General features: G+C 35.5%; 1 protein-coding gene across 1 annotated transcript in view; it reads right to left on the reverse strand.

Annotated features, from left to right (window-relative positions):
• Drp1 (dynamin related protein 1) overlaps positions 1-20,123 on the reverse strand; it is a 217,632-nt gene that overhangs the window by 63,778 nt on the left and 133,731 nt on the right. The window contains exons 9-11 of the mRNA XM_090368989.1: positions 16,572-16,784; positions 12,346-12,498; positions 1,950-2,042 (exon numbers count right to left, since the gene is read on the reverse strand). Of these exons, the coding sequence (XP_090225115.1) occupies positions 1,950-2,042; positions 12,346-12,498; positions 16,572-16,784 (459 nt within the window). The remainder of the gene's footprint in view (positions 1-1,949; positions 2,043-12,345; positions 12,499-16,571; positions 16,785-20,123) is intronic.

Raw genomic sequence — 20,123 nt, forward strand, 5'->3', positions numbered from 1 at the left:
ATATGAAAGAAAATTTATGGTAAGGTATGCTGTATGTTACTTTTCAGGAAAAAAAAAAAAAAAAAGAGCATATAGCTCATGTGATTGATGACAAATCGTTCTAAAAGAACGAAATTTAAAAAAAAAAAATTCATGAAAATCATCTACTGGGAGTCCAGTTAGATGAGAACGGACATATACAAAAACTATCATATAATGATTGACAGGAAGTTCAGTTACGCATTACTAAAAACCGACTATTGAAGCATTCTATGTATTGCCGCCGCAGCATGCTAAAGATTTACCCGCAGTGAATTTCATTTTCCCCTTAGCCAAATCAATTTACAAATCTACCCTATTTATTGCAAAGTTTATGACCACTTTTAAGAAAACCCATTTGGTTTTATAACTGTAACAAAAATGAAACAAAGACGCTTCTACGGGCATCAATAGCCACAAGTGTTCACTAAAAGGATGATTAATTCCAGATGCTAATGAGCAATTTCAGAGGGAAGGAGCTGTATATTTGAGCAGCTTTTTAGCAGTAAATGCTTGAAAATCTTCAAAAATGCTTTTGCTAATTTTTTTTAAAAATTCGTTATAGAGAGACTAACACTTCGCTATATGGGGTTAATTTTACATGTAATTTCGTTTCGAAGTGCAATGTTTTGTGAAAAAATTCGTAATATAGAGAAATTTGTTAAATAGAAGTTCGTAATAGAGAAGTTCCACTGTATATTTAAAATTCATCATGATCAACCGAATTTTTAAAGCCACGATTGACTTGTTGGCCAACCCTGATCTATGGGAATGAAATTTCACATGTTAGTTATTGAATATGTAGACAACTTATATTAAAAAAAGGCATCTTCCTAGTGATGTTTTATTTAGGTCAGGGTACGAACTTTTCGATACCCCCTCATATATTAAGTTTTTTTTTTTGCTGATATAACAAAAATATAAATATGTATCAATATATATTTAATCCCCTGTGATAGGCGAGTCTTGGGACAGAGCATGCCAGATTTTATTTTTTTAAATTTATTAAACAAAATCTATACTAATAACATCAATGTCGATTTACAAATTCCCCAATTATTATGTTTCCATTCAATCTGCATCATTAACTGTTTTGTTATCGAAGAAGTCAGGCCATGAAAAATTTTTCTTAAATCTTTTCTCGCATATAATTATCAAGTGTGGAAAAAGAATTTAAAATTAGCATTCAATTACTGAAGAGTGCTAGCATCACATTTGATTCAGCATCTCCCAACAACAAAACTCACTTTCTTCAGATTTTGTTTATAAAAATCGCTGGCATTCTATTTTGAAGCACACTTTTCTGATGTTTCTTTCTCAATTTTTGTTTCTTTCAAGTTTTGTTTGTCTCACTAAAAGGATGCCAACAATAAAGATAAAGTGCAAATGTCACATTAAAAAAAAAAAAAAAAAAAAAAAAATTGAAAAAATATGTCTAAAGCTCAGCAAAAGGAGATGTTTTAAAAAAATAATTAAAAATATAGATTTTTAATGTAAAAAAAAATGGATTTTAAGTTGCATTACTAATGGATTGAAAATAAAGGTGGTATCATAAAAGGTGATCCTTGAAATAAACATTCATGCCCACCAGAGGGTTTAAAAAATAATTCGCAGGTGGTTTGGAACACAGTGCTGAACTGCATTCTTTCCCAAGGTTAAAGAGAAAGATGTTGATCACAGAAATGACATCACTTTTACATAAGAATGGATATAAAATAAAATTAAAAGGGAAAAAAAGTGTATTTGTTGTGTCAGTTCTTTCATAAAAATAATGTTAAAAAATGTTTATATAATGCTGATTGTTATTAATGCCATAACTATTTTCTGTACACTGAAGTATTACATAAAACATGTGTAAACTGATTAAGGCAGGCTTTTCTTTGGTGTCTACTTTGGAGTGAAAGAGAGTATAAATTAAACTCTTTTCTTACCATTGAATTTGTTGGAGGTAATCTTCTCCTCAACAACTGTGTGACGACATCTATTATCCTTTCATGCAGTTTAGGAAACCTCAGCATTTCTTGCTGACAAAGAAAATAATATATATTATCACACAATAAATAAAAAATTACACAGGTTTGCAATGGTTTTATTTTCTTAAACATTCCATGTTTTATAGAAATTTCTGCATGCTGATTCTAAAAATAAATTTAAAAAAAATCTAAAAATAATATTATTATTTATATTAATATTATTAATATAATTTTAAAAAATCTAAAAAAAAAAAAAACAATCTTGTTCACAAGAGAGATTTTTTATAACTAACATTTACTTTTACATAAATAACAGGTATCTTGAAAATGTTTTTTAATGATTTCAGTTGTTTAGACAATGTCTCAAATAATGTGCACATTATCTTGAAAAGTTTGTCGTTTTTGATAGCGTCATATTTTTTTATAAATGATTTCACCAATAAGGCATTAAAAGGTGAGTACTGTAATAATTAAGTTATTCCATTCTTGATTAATAAGTAATGTTTTATAAATATTTTGCATGTAATTATAATAAATTATAGTTACATATAAAATAATTTAATGCATTATATACAACAAAATAACAACAAAATAAGTTTATTGTTAAATGAATTTACAAAATACATAAACAACACTATTATGATATGGAACAAGGCTGAGAGCAGGTACATATTGCATATATTAAATACAGTAATAATTGATCCTAAAAAAAAATATTTTCAATAAAAACAGATAAAACTTAAAAGCTCATGAAATATTTTTAAAAATTCCATAAAAAGTCCTAGTGGTGGGTCAACCACAAATTTGCACTAATTCAGAAAACATCATGTAATTCTAAAAATGTTCCCATGAATACAATTCAATATTCATGAGAACTGAGTATGTTGAATTCACATAACTTGAGGGATGCTTGTATACTGATGTTTTATGTTGCATAATAATATAGCAGTACAAATGTCAACAGGGTTCATTCTGAAATGGCAATGGTCTCACTAAAAGGATGTCAGGTTTTAGAATTTATACCTTATTTATTTATTTAAAATTTATAACAACATATGTGCTCTACTATAAAAAATATAAAAGAAAAGCATTTTCTATGCTGGTAGAACAATGCAACGAACAGAACTCTTGTCCCTTCTGGTCTCACACTTTTTGGAACCTCAACTAAAATTATTATTATTATTATTAATAGACATATGGTGCAAGGAAGCCTGAGGCTTATGCTGCACCAGAAAAAAAATAAATAAAATTACCGAGTTACCCTGAGAGAGAGAGAGAGAGAGTCAAAAGTAGAAGGGAATCACTAAGAAAGAGAAGAATGATGATATCCAGCTCAGGACCCTGAGTGTGCCAAGCCCATACTCACTAGATGTGAACTCCGGGATTGCATATACCGTGTTAAATAATACTGAATAAATATTTAAATTATAATAATAATTTTAGGAGATTATTATTATTATTATATATTTTATTATTATTATAATAATAATGTGAGGTCCTTAAGTTATTGTTTAAGGGTCTCACAGATTTCATGCCAGTCTTAATGCTAGAGTAACAAGAAAAGAAAAAAAAAAAACGTACAGTAGGAAAACTAATTTAAAAAAAAATTCACTGCACTGTACTACATATATAAGATGTGGGTTTCTTAATCCCTGCTTTAAACAGACTTTTCAAAGGTTGCCACTACAGGCGCTGGCAGAGGTGAAAGTGATTATTGCACTGCTTCTATTGGAATGAGCAGCAGCCTGGAAAACAAGGTTCGGGGGATTTCAGAGACATCTGGGAGTCACCATGGAACAAGTAAATACATGGACTGTGTTAGAGTAGCTAAGAATAAGAATAGGTGCATGTATGCTTGCATGTACACCAATGCTAAGAGTTTGGTAAAAAAAATATGATGAATTTGAGGTGTTGGTCAAATTGGATTTTGGTGAGTACAACGTGTACAGAAGGATAGACAGGGAGGATGGATTATGCTATTAGTTAAGAAACACAAAATCTAAAGAAGTGCAGCCAGTTGACATGGGTGGACAGTGCAGTGCTGAGTCAGTTTGGTGTGACATAAGCACTAGGAAACTTTATTTCTATTTCTCTTTACAGTTGTTCATTATACTCTGATGAGTATAATGAACTGTAAAGAGAAATAGAGTTGGTCAGTAAATCACATTGTCTTATAATGGGGGATTTTAATTTCCCAGATACTGACTGGAACTTTTGGATTGATCATTCACACATTAGCAAGGTTTTTGTGGATTTATTGGATGATTGTTTTCTACAGCAGCATTTTCGGAACGTAACTAAAGGGAGTAATACTCTTGATCTGATTATCAGTAGTGATTCTTCATGCATTAAGAATCTGCAGATAAAGGAACCACTACATGGCAGTGATCACAGTGTGATGATGCAGGATTTACTCAAAGAGGTAACTACCATCAAGGGTAAAGGGAAGGGTTTTTGCTTTCATAAAGGTGACTATGGTGGTCTGAGACAGTATTTAAATTCTATACAGTGGGACCAACTGATGATGTTACCAACAGCAAATTCAAAATGGGAAGCATTCAAAGAATTTATCTTGGAAGCTACTAGGTTTTTCATACCAACTAAGAAATACTGTTCAAGGTTTAGGCCTAAATGGATGTCAGATGAACTAATGAGACATGTGGCAGAGAAGAAAAATGCATGGGATACAAATAAACTAACAGATGACACAGAAGCCTATGGAAGATATAAGCTGCTCTGTAATCAAGTCACAAAGGAGGTTAGGCAAGCAAAGGCAGATGAGAAATTTTTTGGCAAAGGATGCAAAGAAAAACAGCAAAGAGTTCTTTACTTATGTAAACTCTAGAAGGAAGGGGATGAATCAGATTGGTCCGCTTGATATTGATGGTTCAACTGTTGATGATCCTGCTCAGGTAGCTAACAAACTGAATGAGTATTTTTCATCTACATTCACACATGAGGGGTTATTCAAGGAGGGGAATGCCAGAAGTGAATTAAACTCTGGTAGAGAGCTAGATGATTTTGTAATAACTGAGAGGAAAGTGGAGGAGAAATTGTTGAAGATAAACATACGAAAGGCAACTGAGGTGGAAGGGATCTATCCAGTTCTATTAAACAAGGCAGCAAATGAAGTAAACAAACCCATAGCCATAATTATGAGTGTTCTTGGACTCAGGGGAGGCACCCATGGGCTGGAGATGTGCAAATGTGACCCCAATTCACAAAGGAGGATCAAAGGGTGACAAAATAATTAGAACTGTTAGTTTAACTTCTGTTCTGGGGAAATTAATAGAGACACTGGTCAAAGAAGCACTGCAGGATCATCTAGACACAACTTCAGTTATGGTTCGAACACAGTATGGGTTTATTAAGGGGAAGTCTTGTTTGACCAATTTGATTGGATGTCACAAAGGTCAATTATTCTTTGCATCACAAAGGATGATGCAAAGAATAATTTTGATATCATATACTTGGATCTTAGGAAAGCTTTTGATACTGTTGCAAATGGAAGACTGCTGCACAAATTGGAGCAGTGTGCCATTGGGGGCAAATTGCTGCTATGGATAAAGGGATGGTTGAGTGGGAGAAGACAGAATAGTAATTGACACTGCTCTTTGTGGAATCCCCCAGTGTTCAGTGCTGGGTCCATTGTTTTTTAGTGCATATATTAATGATATTGATGAAGGTATATCATGCTTAATGTCTAAGTTTGCAGAGGATACGAAGGTTGGCAGGTTTGTTAATGACACTAATAACAGTACGCTACTGTAATAGGATCTAGAAAAGTTGAGTAGATGGGCTGAGAGGTGGCAACTGAAGTTTAACATTGACAAATGTAAAGTATTGCCTATGGGTAGCAGTAACCCCAGAGGAAAATATCTACTGGGTGGTACTACGCTTATTCTACACTCAGGGTAGTACCACCCTGAGTGTAGAATGAATAGAACCTAGGGGTAACTGTGCAGTCAGATATGAAGTTTTCTGACCAGTGCAAAGAGGCTGCAAGAGTAGCTCATGGTGTCTTGTCAATGATATACTGGAATTTTTCTAGCAGGGATAAGGAGGTGATTAGCCCCATGTATAAGGCAAATGGTCAGGCCAAACCTTGTGTAAAGGTCTGGAAGCCTCATTTTAGGAAGGATGTAGAGCTGCTGGAATGAGTACAGAGAAAGGCAACGTGATTATTGAATGGAAAAACGGTTGTTCTTACAAAGAAAGGCTTAAGTTTTGCAAATTACAGTGTCTGGAGACTAGGCACCTGCGAGGTGACCTCTGAGGTGTATAAGGCCTTGAATGGTTTGAGCATGTTCAATGCTGATGGGATTCTTCCTCTTGTCCAGATTAATCACCTGAGGGGACAAATTCAAATTGAGGAAAGAAAGCTGTAGAATAGATGTGTGGAAATTTGCCTTTAGTCAATGGGTGGTTGATTGCTGGAACAAACTTCCATCTGTCGTAGAAGTTGACAGCTTAAATAAATTCAAGGCAGAAGTAGACAAACATTTAGAGCAAACAGATGGGTGAAATGGGAAAGTTTTTTTTTAAGGCTGTATAAGCTTGCTTCCTTGTATCATATTCTCTACTAATGGTATCAGATTAATTAAACATTTGTCCAAAGGTAACCAAAATGTACACACATGCTTCAAAATTCACTTAAGTAATATGCATCCACTTTCATAGGAAGACATGCAGCCCACTTTTCAATGTATAAATTAATTAGATGTCTAGGACAGCCTATTACCACTAAGAGCTCAATCTCCTATTTTAATACTCTTGCTATTACAGTTTTATCTGGTACTTAGTTTTGAAAACTAAGTGCCACATAATTTTATAAAGGAATGAAACATGATTTTGGGTCATTGAAAAGAAGAAGATGTAAAATATTGCAACTGTCAAGTTATCTTCCAATACCAGCAAAAAGAGCCAGCTGACTTTGGACAAATTTTTCTTTTGGAGAAGTTTGTTTATGCATGGGTAATGCACACATATCATTTCTACTACCAAGGTAGTTTTAGTGCATCATTTTAATTGTATCTCATATTGTGAATACCTTCACAATGAGTAGCCGAGGTATTGCACTGCTTTGAATAAGTAATGCTTCACCATTCGAGAAGACTAATATTACTTATTCTCGGCGGATACCACCACCTAGACGGCACTGTTTCAAAGCTTGTTGGCTTACTCACTGGCGGGTGGGCAGGTATCTTGTTGTTGCAATAGTGACAGCTCAGTTATGAAGTATAACTCCACGATATGAGAGATGCTTGATGGTATGTGGTTTAATCTAAAAAAAATTCCTTGGCTAAATGCCTAAGAGTACGAAGAAGTTTGTTTATGCATGGGTAATGCACACACATCATTTCTACTACCAAGGTAGTTTTAATGCATCATTTTAGTATCTCATACTGTGAATACCTTCACAACAAGTGGCTTTTATCTATACTGTCTTTAGAAGACTAATGTTACTTATTCTCGGAGGATACCACCACCCAGGTGGCACCATTTCGAAGCTTGTTGGCTTACTCATCAGTGGGTGGTCAGACTTCTCCACTGGTGAAGCGTTACTTATTCAAAGTAGTGCAATACTCCGACCACTCTTGAAGGTATTCACAATATGAGATACAATTAAAACGATGCATTAAAGCTACCTTGGTAGTAGAAACGATGTGCGTGCATTACCCATGCATACACAAACTTCTTCATACTCTTAGGCATTTAGCCAAGAAATATTATTTAGATTAAACCACGCACACCATCAAGCATCTTTCATATTGTGGAGTTATACTTCATAACTGAGTTGTCACTATTGCAACAACAGGGTACCTGCCCACCCACCAATGAGTAAGCCAACAAGCTTCGAAATGGTGCCACCTGGGTGGTTGTATCTGCCGACAATAAGTAATTGGTCTTCTCTACTGGTGAAGCATTACTTATTCAAAGCAGTGCAATACACGGCCACTCGTTGTGAAGGTATTCACAATATGAGATACAATTAAAATGATGCATTAAAACTACCTTAGTAGTAGAAATGATGTGTGTGTGCATTACCCGTGCATAAACAAACATCTTCATACTCTTAGGCATTTAGCCAAGAAATATTTAAAATTTTTTTTCTTTTATAAGGAAATGTTACCAAAATGGGATATAGCTTGGAATCACTTTGATTACAAATCAAAAGCAATTTCACTAACAATGCCTGCTTCTCTTGTTCTTCCAGATTTATATTGTTTTGCTATTTCGCTATTAAGAGACATATATCTGAAAAACACACATTCATGATTATCACAGCTCAGACAAAAATTATGTTCTCTTCACTTTCATCCATTTTTGCATTTTCTTTTCTAGGCATTGCACACCATTCTTGTGCAAACTTGTTTGAAAATGTTTAATTGGATCACATTTCCCACCAATTGAAATAAAAAAAAAAAAAAAAAAAAAACACATCTACATGCAGTATACAAAGCAAATAACATTTTCCAGATTTTATAATGTACGGAAAAATCTTGTATGTATGTATTCTTAAATACTACATATTTCTTTGGCATCTTACTCAAGGACATTGTTAACTACAGGCAGCTTCTCCCTCTCTCTCTCACACACACACACACACAGAGAGAGAGAGAGAGAGAGAGAGAGAGAGAGAGAGAGAGAGAGAGAGAGAGAAGAAATTCAAAAGTCTGGAATTCAAAAATTCACACCTTTTTCGATTAATTTTCCACAGGCAATCAAACAATCAAATAAAAAATCGCCAGTACAAGGATAGAGGGAAAATAGGATTGCTGGAATTAAAATAAAAACATGACAAGTGCCAAATTTATGCATTATGTTCCACTGATAACTACAATTCCTATATTAGAGGCAGCATTTGAACCTGCTACCTTTGTACTTGCTTTCTTAGGTAAGTACATTAACCAGTGGACCAATCCAGCAGTATGGGTTAACATTTTGGCTTAATGCTGACAACTATCATTCTGTAGAGTTTACAGGGATCAGAGCTACTGTATTATCTAATAAAAAAAATACATGCACATATACACAGGAAATGCTACATCTAACACACAGTATGGGTTGTACTCTGTGTTAGATGTAGCATTTCCTGTGTACAAATATGTAGCATTTCCTGTGTATACATGCACATATACACAGGAAATGCTACATCTAACACAGAGTACAACCCATACTTTAAGCATTCCACTTTATGTAATGTAGATATCTGACTGCTAATTATTAAAATAAGCAAAAATTTGCAGGACAGCCTATTACCACCAAATTGCTATTAAATATGGAAATTTTAAAATTTCCATATTTAATGGCAAAGCCATAGCTTTACTATTTTTTATGCAAAAAAGGTATTGAGATAGAAAGAGGTAAAAAAATAACTGTTTCCATCATAAATCTGGAGAGCTGGCAGACATAGAATCATCTTATTGCATTATATTTTTATGCAGTGAAGTGTTTTTTAGTCATGAACCAAAGGATACTCTACACATGACATACAAAACTGAAAAAGCAAATGATGACTGTAAAGCTAAATGGCAACTAATAAACTGATTTAGGAGTTCAGAAATTTAAAAAGGTTCACCATGGTGAAGTGCAGTTTCTAAAATGCACAGGAAGCAATATTGTAAAATGCTTATGACAAGAGAGATTTTTTTTTAATCATTGTTTTATTCTTTTTTTTTTTTGGCTGGTGCAGCATAAGCCATAGGCTTTCTTGCACCATGCGGCCATTACTAATACTAAGTTACAGAGTTAATCGGAGCAAAGTGATGCATTCATGTCTATGTTTAACTTCTGTTCCTGGGAAAATAATGGAGTCTGATTAGAGAAGCATTGCGGGATTATCTAGACAAGACTGCAGTAATAATTCAGACACAGCATGGGTTTGTTAAGGGGAAGTCTTGTCTGACCAATTTTATTGGATACTATGATGTGGCCACAAAGAAACTGGATGCAAAAAATGATTTTGATATCATATATTTAGATTTGAGGAAAGCTTTTGATACCGTTGCACAGGGAACACTACTGCACAAATTGGAGTAGTATGGCATTAAGGACAAGTTGCTACAATGTATAAAAGGATGGTTGAGTGATAGAAGACAGAAAGTGATAATCAATGGACACTGCTCTTCATGGACTAATGTTATTAGTGGAGTTCCCCAGGGTTCGGTGTTGGATCCATTGTTGTCTTCTGTATTTATCAATGATATTGATGAAGGTATATCAGGCTCGATGTCAAGGTTTGTAGATGATACAAAGGTTGGCAGGGTTGTTAATGACAGTAAAGACAGTATGCTACTGCAACAGGATCTAGAAAAGTTTGGCAGAAGGATTGAAAAGTGGCAACTGAAGTTTAACATTGACAAATGCAAAGTACTGCATATGGGTAGCAGTAACCCCAGAGAAATGTACCAACTGTGTGGTGTTATTACACTCAGGATAGCGGAGAATGAGAGAGACCTGGGGGTAATTGTGCAGTCAGCTTTGATGTTTTCCGAGTAATGCAAGCAGGCAGGCAGGCTGCCAAGTAGGTCATGGGGGTCTTATCAATGATAAACAGGAATTTTGCTAGCAAGGATAGGGAGGTGATTATCCCCTTGTATAAGGCAATGGTCAAGCCACACCTTGAGTACTATGTACAGGTCTGGAGGCCTCATTTTAGGAAGGATGTACAGTTGCTAGAATGAGTACAGAGAACGGCCACAAGACTGGTGAGGGAAACAATGGGGTGCTCTTAAGAAGAAAGGCTTAAGTTCTGCAAATTGCAACATATGGACACTAGGCACCTATGAGGCGATCTGATTGAGGCGTATAAGACCTTGAATGGACTGAGGAGGCTCAATGCTGATGGGATTCTTCCTCGTACTCAGATTACAAATCTGAGGGGGCATAAATTGAAATTGAGGAAAGACGGTTACCAAATAGATGAGTGGAAATTTGCCTTTAGCCAGCAGGTAGTTGATTGCTGGAACAAACTTCCATCTGTCATTGTGGAAGTTGATAGCTTAAATAAATTCAAGGAAGAATAGGATATACTTTTGGAGTGAATCGACGGGTGAAATGGGAATGGATTTTTTTTTTTTTTTTGGCTGATGCTGTATACGCTTGCTTTCTTGCATCATATGCCTCTGCTAATGCAGTGAAGTGCTTTTTAGCATAAATCAAAGGATACTCTACACATGATGTATAAAACTGAAAAACCAAACGATAACTGTAAAGCTAAATGGCAACTAATAAACTGATTTAGGAGTTCAGAAATTTAAAAAGGTTCACCATGGTGATATTTACAGTTCATGAACAGGAAGAGATTAAGTAAAGGATGACAAAAGCATTGTTGATTTATAATATAGAAAATGGTTCTTTCAGAAGAGTAGAGGAGAATAAATGGATACAGGCCATTTGATGAATGCGTTCAGACTGGTTTTGGAAGAAAGATTACACAAGCCAGTTTGGAAAAACAGTGTCTAGGAAATAATCTGATGAAAAAGCATACAGAAGAAACTAAACTTCTACGTAGGGAGTGGAGTGAATTTGAAAAAAAAGGATCATAACTGACTAATCTATTTTGGTTAACATCAAAAGGTTGTAGAATGGTTTTCCTGGTCATAAGAAAAGTAAAACTGGGAGGGGGAAAAAAAACAGTTTCTACAATGCACAGGAAACAATATTTGTAAAATGCTTATGACAAGAGAGAAAGAGATCAGAAGTTATAGAGTTAATCAGAACAAAGTGATGCATTCATGTCTAGAAATGACTAGACTGGGCTTTTAGAAGAAATGAACATTTAGAAATTTTAAACAGTTGTTGAAAACAGAGCAGGTCTAAGATCATAAATATCAGATGAATGATTATTAGTGTTTGGTATTCTAGCAGGTAAATGAACAATAAACATAGGGTTATTAATGCCCTGCCAGATGTCAGTACAACTAGAAACTGAAAGTAAGCTGCAATTATGAAAATTAAAATCATAAAATGTAATGACATCATTATTAGGAATAACAAAACAGAAGAGATCAAATTTCAAAGATAAAATGTAAAAAAAAAAGTTTTGGGTAGTGATCTGTAGAATTACAAGAGTGTGATAGGTGGTGAATCAATTTGAGATAATGAGATTTTAAGTTAAAGTAAATTGTTATGAGGACATCCACAAAGATTAGGAATTTCTAACAAGATATATTAGAGCAGATGTACATGCAGGTGCAAATATGGAACGAATCAAAACTAGTAATCTCAAATCACTGCATAAACAGGTACTCCTATTCTTATATGGCACAAAGTATGTGTATTATCTATATAATTTTGCCTTAAAAGTAAACATAAAAGAACAAGTATATAAAAAGGGAGGCATCATTACCTGCACCTCTGTTCCACAATGCTGAATTATACGTTGCATCTCTTCATGAACAAGTTCAACACAGCGTAAACTCGGCTCTTCTAATCTTCTAATCTGTCTTTTAACCAGCAGCTCAAATGATACTTCAGGTACGAAAAGAGCAGGTCTAGGACCCTAAAAATTTGCAAACTTAAAATCAAAATAAAAAACCATCACTGAAATATATTAAGCTAAAATTAGGAAACAAAGTTTATTTTGTTAAAGGTGAGGGGATACAAGTCAGTTCTATCAGCTATTATTCTACACATTCTCATCCATTCTATTTTAATCCTTGATCAAGTTTCAAATATTTAATGCAAAACATCATTATCAAATTCTTTATTTTTTTGATTGATTATTTTTTTGTATGTTAATTCTGGTTAAAGTAAAGTGCACTCGAAAGATAACACTAGCTTAAATCTCTGTGTTTTGTTTATCATAGTTACAGTTTAAACAGCTTAAATCTCTATATTACTGTATCCGGTAATTCTATTATTAACATTACTGGATCATATTATTTACTACCGTCCAATGCTGAAATGAATAAATATGAACTCATTACTAATAATCTGCCATATGCATATAACTTAAGAAATATTCTTCTTATCTTTTCACTTTAAAGGCTCTGCCAAAATATATCATCAAATTATTAAGTTCTATAAAGCTTTGTTTTAAGTCTGGTATCAAGGTTTGTCATTTTCATGTTAAAGTTTATCCATGTACTTCATTCTATTTTCTCTTGCAACACCTGCAATAAATAAAAATTTGAATCTCATATTTACATGTTTTTATATAATTGTTCGCACTGTTCTTTGAAAATTAATTTACACATAAATAGCTCAAACTTTAAAATTTTGCTAATAAAAATACAAATTCATAATTCTGGAATGGATAGTAACTTATGCTGCTCTGTGATTCATAATACAAATGCTTTCAATAAATTTTTGCCACTGCATACATTAAAATGTTGGTTTTACGCTACTGTCACAGCAATTTTTTTCACATTATTAAAAACATACCAATATATATTTATTATGTATAGCTGCCTTAAGCATCTGGTTTTGAGCACCACTATATACAGGGGCACTCAAAAAAATTGCATCACTTCCAAAATTCATCAAATTTCTGTGAAATTTGACAATATATCATATACACCGAGTGATCACTGAAAAATGACCACTTATCTAAAATGAGAACCTACTTCTTCCTCCTTTTGCCCTCAGTACAGCAGCTATCCGACGTGGCATTGATTCAACAAGATGTCGGAAGCATTTGGGAGGTATGGCCAACCAAGCTGTGTGTGTAATGTGGTCAGTAATGCAGTATGGAGGTGATTGGCATATCCAGATGCCTGATATGCCTTTCCATAGTGTCCCACAAGTGCTCTATGGGATTGATATCAGTGGAGTTCATAGGCCAATCGAGATGCTGGAAGTCAGAACTGTGTTCCTCAAACCATTACTGCGCAAAAGTGCTAGATGGCTCGGTGCATTGTCGGTGCATCTTGGAGGACACCATCGTCACTCGGAAAAAAGTGTAACATAGTGGGGTGTACACAGTCAGCAAGCAGTTGACGACAGTGGAGACCACTGATACATTGTTCCACCATGAACCAGGGGGTCCAGGTTCTTGCAGTGAAACATGCCCCACACCATACAACTGCCTCCACCAGCCTGCACTTTGGATCAAGAGCCTCATGTTGTTGACGCCAAATCCATACACGACCATCCACTGTGTGGAGTAAATAACGTGACTCATTCAACCAGCACACCTTCTTCCAGTCTTCTAACGTCCAAATTGCATGCTCTTTGCACCAGGCAAGTCTTTTACGCTGATGAACCTTGGTTAGGAGAAGATGCCGTAGGGGTCGTCTGCTGATATAGCCTATACGTGTGAGCGTGCAATGCATGATCATGCCAGATATTGTTCTGGGTTGGCTCATGTCGTATTTGGTAGTCAACTCTCCAAAAGTGCTGCACCTGTTCGCCTGTACGAGTCGTCGGACCCCACGCTCACACCTAACACCAACCTTTCGCTGACCTTTGCAGTTTTGCCGTTGGGTCATTGTTTGACCATTTGGAGGCCTGTGCTGGTACACTTTAACAACGGTGGCTCTTGAACACCCCACCAGTTCAGCCATTTGGGAAATTGAGGCACCAGCTCGTTGAGCACCCACAATCTGTCCTTTATCAAAGTCCAATAAATCCTTCCTTTGACCCATCACGCTCAGAATTTTACTACCTACTGAACCACTGATGCCTTATTTTTGCTACGTAGGTTGACTAACTGCATTCAGTTTTCATAGGGGTGGTCATAATTCAGTGATCACTCAGTGTATGTTTTGTAATAGCATTACTGCATTTGCATCATCCATCTCTAGCTGTTATTGTTATTTGGTTTTTAGGAGCATTAGCAACTAAGGCCATATTGCTCCGGGAATATGCGATGGTCATTCCCTGACCTTTCCGCATCCTCTGTATTTGGTGGTGACGGGCTCGAACCCCAGTCTAATCAAGAAGCGTGTGCTACGCACTGCTGCTCCTTCCCACCTGGCTACGGGGGGGGGGGGGGGCCCATCTCTAGCAAGCTCTTTTAGATGCTGTCACGTTCCACAGATTATTGCACCACCTTAACAGCAGTATATATATATATATATATATATACACAGCATATGCCACAAGTCCTGTATTCTGTGATATTTCAATGGCTAAGTTTTCACAATTAACATGACATAGGAAAAGTGTTGGTGCTGCGTTGAATGTAGAGGGACATTCTATGCATATAAAAAAAAGGATCATAACTGACTAATCTAATCTGGTGAACATCAAAAGGTCTTAGAATGATTTTCCTGGTCATAAGAAAAGTAAAACTGGGAGGAGGAAAAAAACACAGTTTCTACAATGTTTCTACAATTTGTTGTTTCAATATTTAGGCTCATTATAGCCAAAGCAGCTTATGCACCATCAAACCCCCACAACAACACCCTTTCTCTCTGTTTAGACTGCCAGTTTCTGATAATTTTCATAATAAAGGTGCCACAGCTGACTGAGTACAGTGAAAAGTTGTTGTTGTCGGGGTTTAATGGCACATAAGCTGCTTTGGCTATAATGAGCCTATTCATTTATTATATAAATGAATAGAGAGAAAGGAAGTGGACATCCACGAATATCTTCTGCAGTGAAGAACAGATTTCTGGTCTGTGTGTCCAAAACAGAAGGTCCTCATTGACAGATCTCAAAATAGCATTGGAGGAGGCTACAGAAGTAAAGGCAAATATGGCTATAATATGCAGACACCTTTACACATTGAGATTAGTAGCACGTCACCCAAGGAAAAGCTACTTCTGATGCAAAAAATGAAAGCCCAGCATCTAAAGTGGGCAAAAGAGCATGCTAGTTGTCTGAGGATCAGCGGAAATGTGTTATTTTCTCTGAAGAATCAAAATTCAATCTGCATGGTTCAGATGGCCAGCAGACTGTTAGATGAAGAAGAGGAGAAGAATTTCAACCTAGCTTTATCATCTCCAGAGAGAAACATTCTGCATCTCAAATGATATAAGGTGGTATTTCACATAGAGGAATTAGTCATCTTAATTCTGTAATGGGTACAGTGAATGCTGAGGCATACAACGACATTCTTGATATAAAATTACTTCTCACAATTGGGATCACTATGGGGATGTTGCCAATTGCATTTTTCAGGAAGACTACTCCACGTCAAAGACCCAAAACAGTAAAAACTACTTCATAAAATTAAAAAAAGTTTTTAAATTTACGGAATGTTGCACTCTTGCTTAAATAAACTTAATTTATTTTGCTGTCTTTACTGTCCACATGTGCAAAAATGGTTGAAGGATAAATAAATTCACATGATAACATGGCTTGGGAACAGTCCAGACCTCAATCCATTTGAAAATTGTTGGAACAAAATGGGTGTTTCAGTAATGCAAAATAAATCAAAAAACACTTAGGGAGCTGCAGGAGACATTAATCCATGTTTGGTACAATGAGATTTCCCAGGAATACATTCAGAACCTTATCCACGACGATATGCAGCATCTAGAGATGCTGCACATCGTCAAAAGAGGTGTAATTTCAATATATGTCATTAATTTGATATGGGAAAAACAAGATGCATAATCATGAATTTTGTTTCATATAATCAATATAGATAAATAAAAACAAACAAACAAAAAAGCTTATACTTACAGTTGCATTTCTTATAGCAGTAAGTATATCCAAAGTAGTGAGTCCTCCTAAAGGATCTATAGAATCCAGCGTACGCCCAAATGTCTCATGGAAAATGTAACAAATTCGAGCACCACCACAGAGCTCAGTTGTTTCAATATTTCGGGCTGTGCCTTCAATAGTTGAACAATAAGCAGAGGCAAATTTCGTTATTATTTGTAAAAGTGTTTGGCCCTGCAAAGCATTAATATCATTTATATATTAGAAAAATTAAAAAGTGTTTGGTATTTGCACTTGCAAAGCAAACTCTAATCTCACATAAGCTATTATTTGCATAAGCTAGAATTGTGGAGATGGGGGAAACACCAGGTGCCGTCAGACAACTAACATAAACTACAATTATGTTCAAAGCCACCGTAAAATAAAACAGATGCAGATGGCATTCATTCAAAAAAAAAGACAAAATATGGAAAAAGGTAGACAAATATAATAAAGAATATTACAATAAATACTCCAGACTATTATTTTTTCATATTTTATTAGCTAAATAATTAGTTAATAAAGGTTAATAAAACCTTGTATATTAAAATAAGGCATTACACTTTTATTATTGCAACATCGAGGAATTTTTCTTCTGCAAACAGCAGAAAAATTCCAAGTTTGTTAAACTCCTGAAAGTGAATGCCCCACACTAATAATGTCAGTGTCATATTCTGCCCATCGTTCTTAAAATATAATTCATTAAAAAATTAAAGACATTTAATTTCAGAACTGCATACAACAAAATTTAAAAAAATAAATAAATAAAAAAATTGTATACTCAATAACTAAAAGAATGTGGATCTGGTGAAAGCAGCACAATAGAAAGCAACTGAGGATTAGTCAAGGACACAAAAGGGTAAGCTTACAATAAAAGACTTCAGTTTTGAATACTGCAGCATCGGTACCCTGCAAGGAGACATGAATGAAGTGTTTAAGGCCTTAAATGAGTTGGGTAAATTGAATGGGGATGGCATCCTAACTCTTGCTCGGATATGACACATAAATAAGCAGACAAATTTAAATTGAAAAGGGATGGTTGTAGGATAAATGTGTGAAAATTTTCTTTCAGCTAGAGAGTAACTGTTTTTGGAATAAACTTCCATGTGGTGTTGTGGAGGGGGGTAGTTTCAATAAGTTGAGGTGGGTAGTGGGGGCATCCCCCAAACTGCATGGCAGTTTTAGGAACACTCCCCAAATGTGGGAACAATATTCCATGATAGGATGGATTTGTATACAGTCAGTAGCTGTTTAGAAGAAAAGTGACATTGAGAGTTAAAAAGAAACCCAGTTTTTTTGATGCAAAGGAAGCAATATTTGGGGATCACCCTGACATCTACTCCCTTTTGGCTTATGTCAAGAGGGAGTAGATGTCAGGGTCATCCCCAATAGAGGTATAAGATCTTGTCTAGAAATCCGAAAGTCATCAAAGGTGAGCATAGGAGCAATAAACTCTTTTCTTACGAGAAATAAGACACAATTGAGTTTTAGAAGGATTGAAGTTAACTATGGTTCTAAATATTTAAAGGTCTAAATGTCTGGTGTCCTAAATGTTTAAATATTTAGTCTGGTGTCTTCTAAATGTTCAAAGGTTTAAATATTTAGTCTCATGGCTTCTAAATGTTCAAAAGTTTAAATATGTAGTCTGTGGCTTCTAAATTTTTAAAGACCCCGCTCATCTGCTTGATTGTCATGGTACCTTGTAATGGACTCACTTAAACTGGGTGGCCATCTCATTTTCTATGCTTACCTAAGAAGGCAAGTTTTCATTGGTACGATCCTGAGAATGAGAGAAAAGCAGTTCCTGAACACAGTCTGCTTGAATTTCTAACTACACTTGGCGAGACATCAGAACATCAGCAGTGACTTGTCCCATTTGATCTTTAAAACTTAGGAAATCAGAAACAATCTCCGGCCACAATTTTCTTCAGGTGCCACTGGGGTTAGAATCTTTAATCTCCTTTCAAGATCCACCAATATTTTTCACCATCCAGATTGCTGAATTCTTTCCAAAATTCTTTCAGGGTCTGTTATTCTGAGAGCTTGTGTTAACAGAAGAGATTGCATCTATAGGGATGGGTACACTTAAATAGAAAGGGTGCAAGAATATTTGCAGGTGCTATTGAGGCAATGTTAAGTGGGTCAGAAAACTGCTAGCTTGGGGGGGATTCACAGACTAATAGATTAATAGCAGCCACAGGCAGAGGTGGAAATGATTCTTGAACTGCTTCTATTCGAATGAGCAGCAGCCCAGAAAGCAAGTTGCTGTGGATTTCAGGAACTGCTGGGAGTATTGAAACAAGTAAATACATGGGCTGAGTTAGAGTAAGAACAGGTGCACATATACTTGCATGAACACCAATGCTAGGAGTATAGCAAAAAAAAAAAAAAAAAAAAAAAAAAATGATGAATTTGAAGTCCTGGTTAAGACATCCAAGGTGGATATTGTTGGGTTATCAGAGATGTAGTGTCACACACAGATATATGGAATGCAGAAGTGGAATTCGGGGAGTACAATGTGTACAGAAAGGATAGACAGAATAGGAAGGGAGGAGGGGTTATGCTGTTAGTTAAGAAACACACAAAATCTAAGGAAGTGCATTCAGTTAACACAGATGGACAGTGCAATGTTGAGTCAGTTCAGTGTGACATAAACACTGAGAAAGCAAAGTTGAGAGTAGGAGTGTGTTATAGGCCTAATGACTTTGATGAGTACAACAAACAATTGTATAGAGAAATATAGAGTGAGCCAATAAATCAGTGTCTTATAATGGGGGATTTTAGCTTCCCAGATACAGACTGGAACTTTTGAGTTGGTCACTCGCACACTAGCAAGGCTTTTGTAGATTTATTGGATGATTGTTTTCTATAGCAGCATGTTAGAGAGGCAACAAAAGGGAGTAACACTCTTGATCTGATTATCAGCAGTATTATTCATGCATTAAGAATTTATAGATAAAGGAACCATTAGGTGGCAGTGATCACAGTGTACTGATGTGGGATTTACTTAAAGATGTAACTACATTCAGGGATAAAGGGCAGGGTTTTTGCTTCCGTAAAGGTGACTATAGTGGTCTCAGAGATTTTTTAAGCTTTATACAGTGGGATCAACTGATGATGTTACCAAGAGCAAATTCTAAATGGGAAGCATTCAAGGAAGTAATTTTGGAAGCTACTAGGTTTTTTGTTCCAACTAAGAAATACTGTTCTAGGTTTAGGCCCAAATGGAGGTCAGATGATCTAAAGATACTTGTGGCAGAGAAGAAAAATGCTTGGGATGCACATAAATTGTCAGGTGACACAGAAGCCTGTGGTAGATACAAGCAAGTCTGTAATCAAGACGCAAAGGAGGTTAAGCAAACAAAGGAAGATTATGAGAAATCTTTGGCAAAGAATGCAAAGAAAAACAGCAAAGACTTCTTTACTTATATAAATTTTAAAAGGAAGGGGATGAATCAGATTGGTACACTTGATATTAATGGTTTGACTGTAGATGACCTTTCTCAGATAGCTGCCACACTAAATGAGTATTTT

This window comes from Mastigoproctus giganteus, chromosome 2 (assembly GCF_048544385.1).
Source record: "Mastigoproctus giganteus isolate SK-2022 chromosome 2, ASM4854438v1, whole genome shotgun sequence".
In the NCBI taxonomy this organism is placed as follows: Eukaryota; Metazoa; Arthropoda; class Arachnida; order Uropygi; family Thelyphonidae; genus Mastigoproctus; species Mastigoproctus giganteus.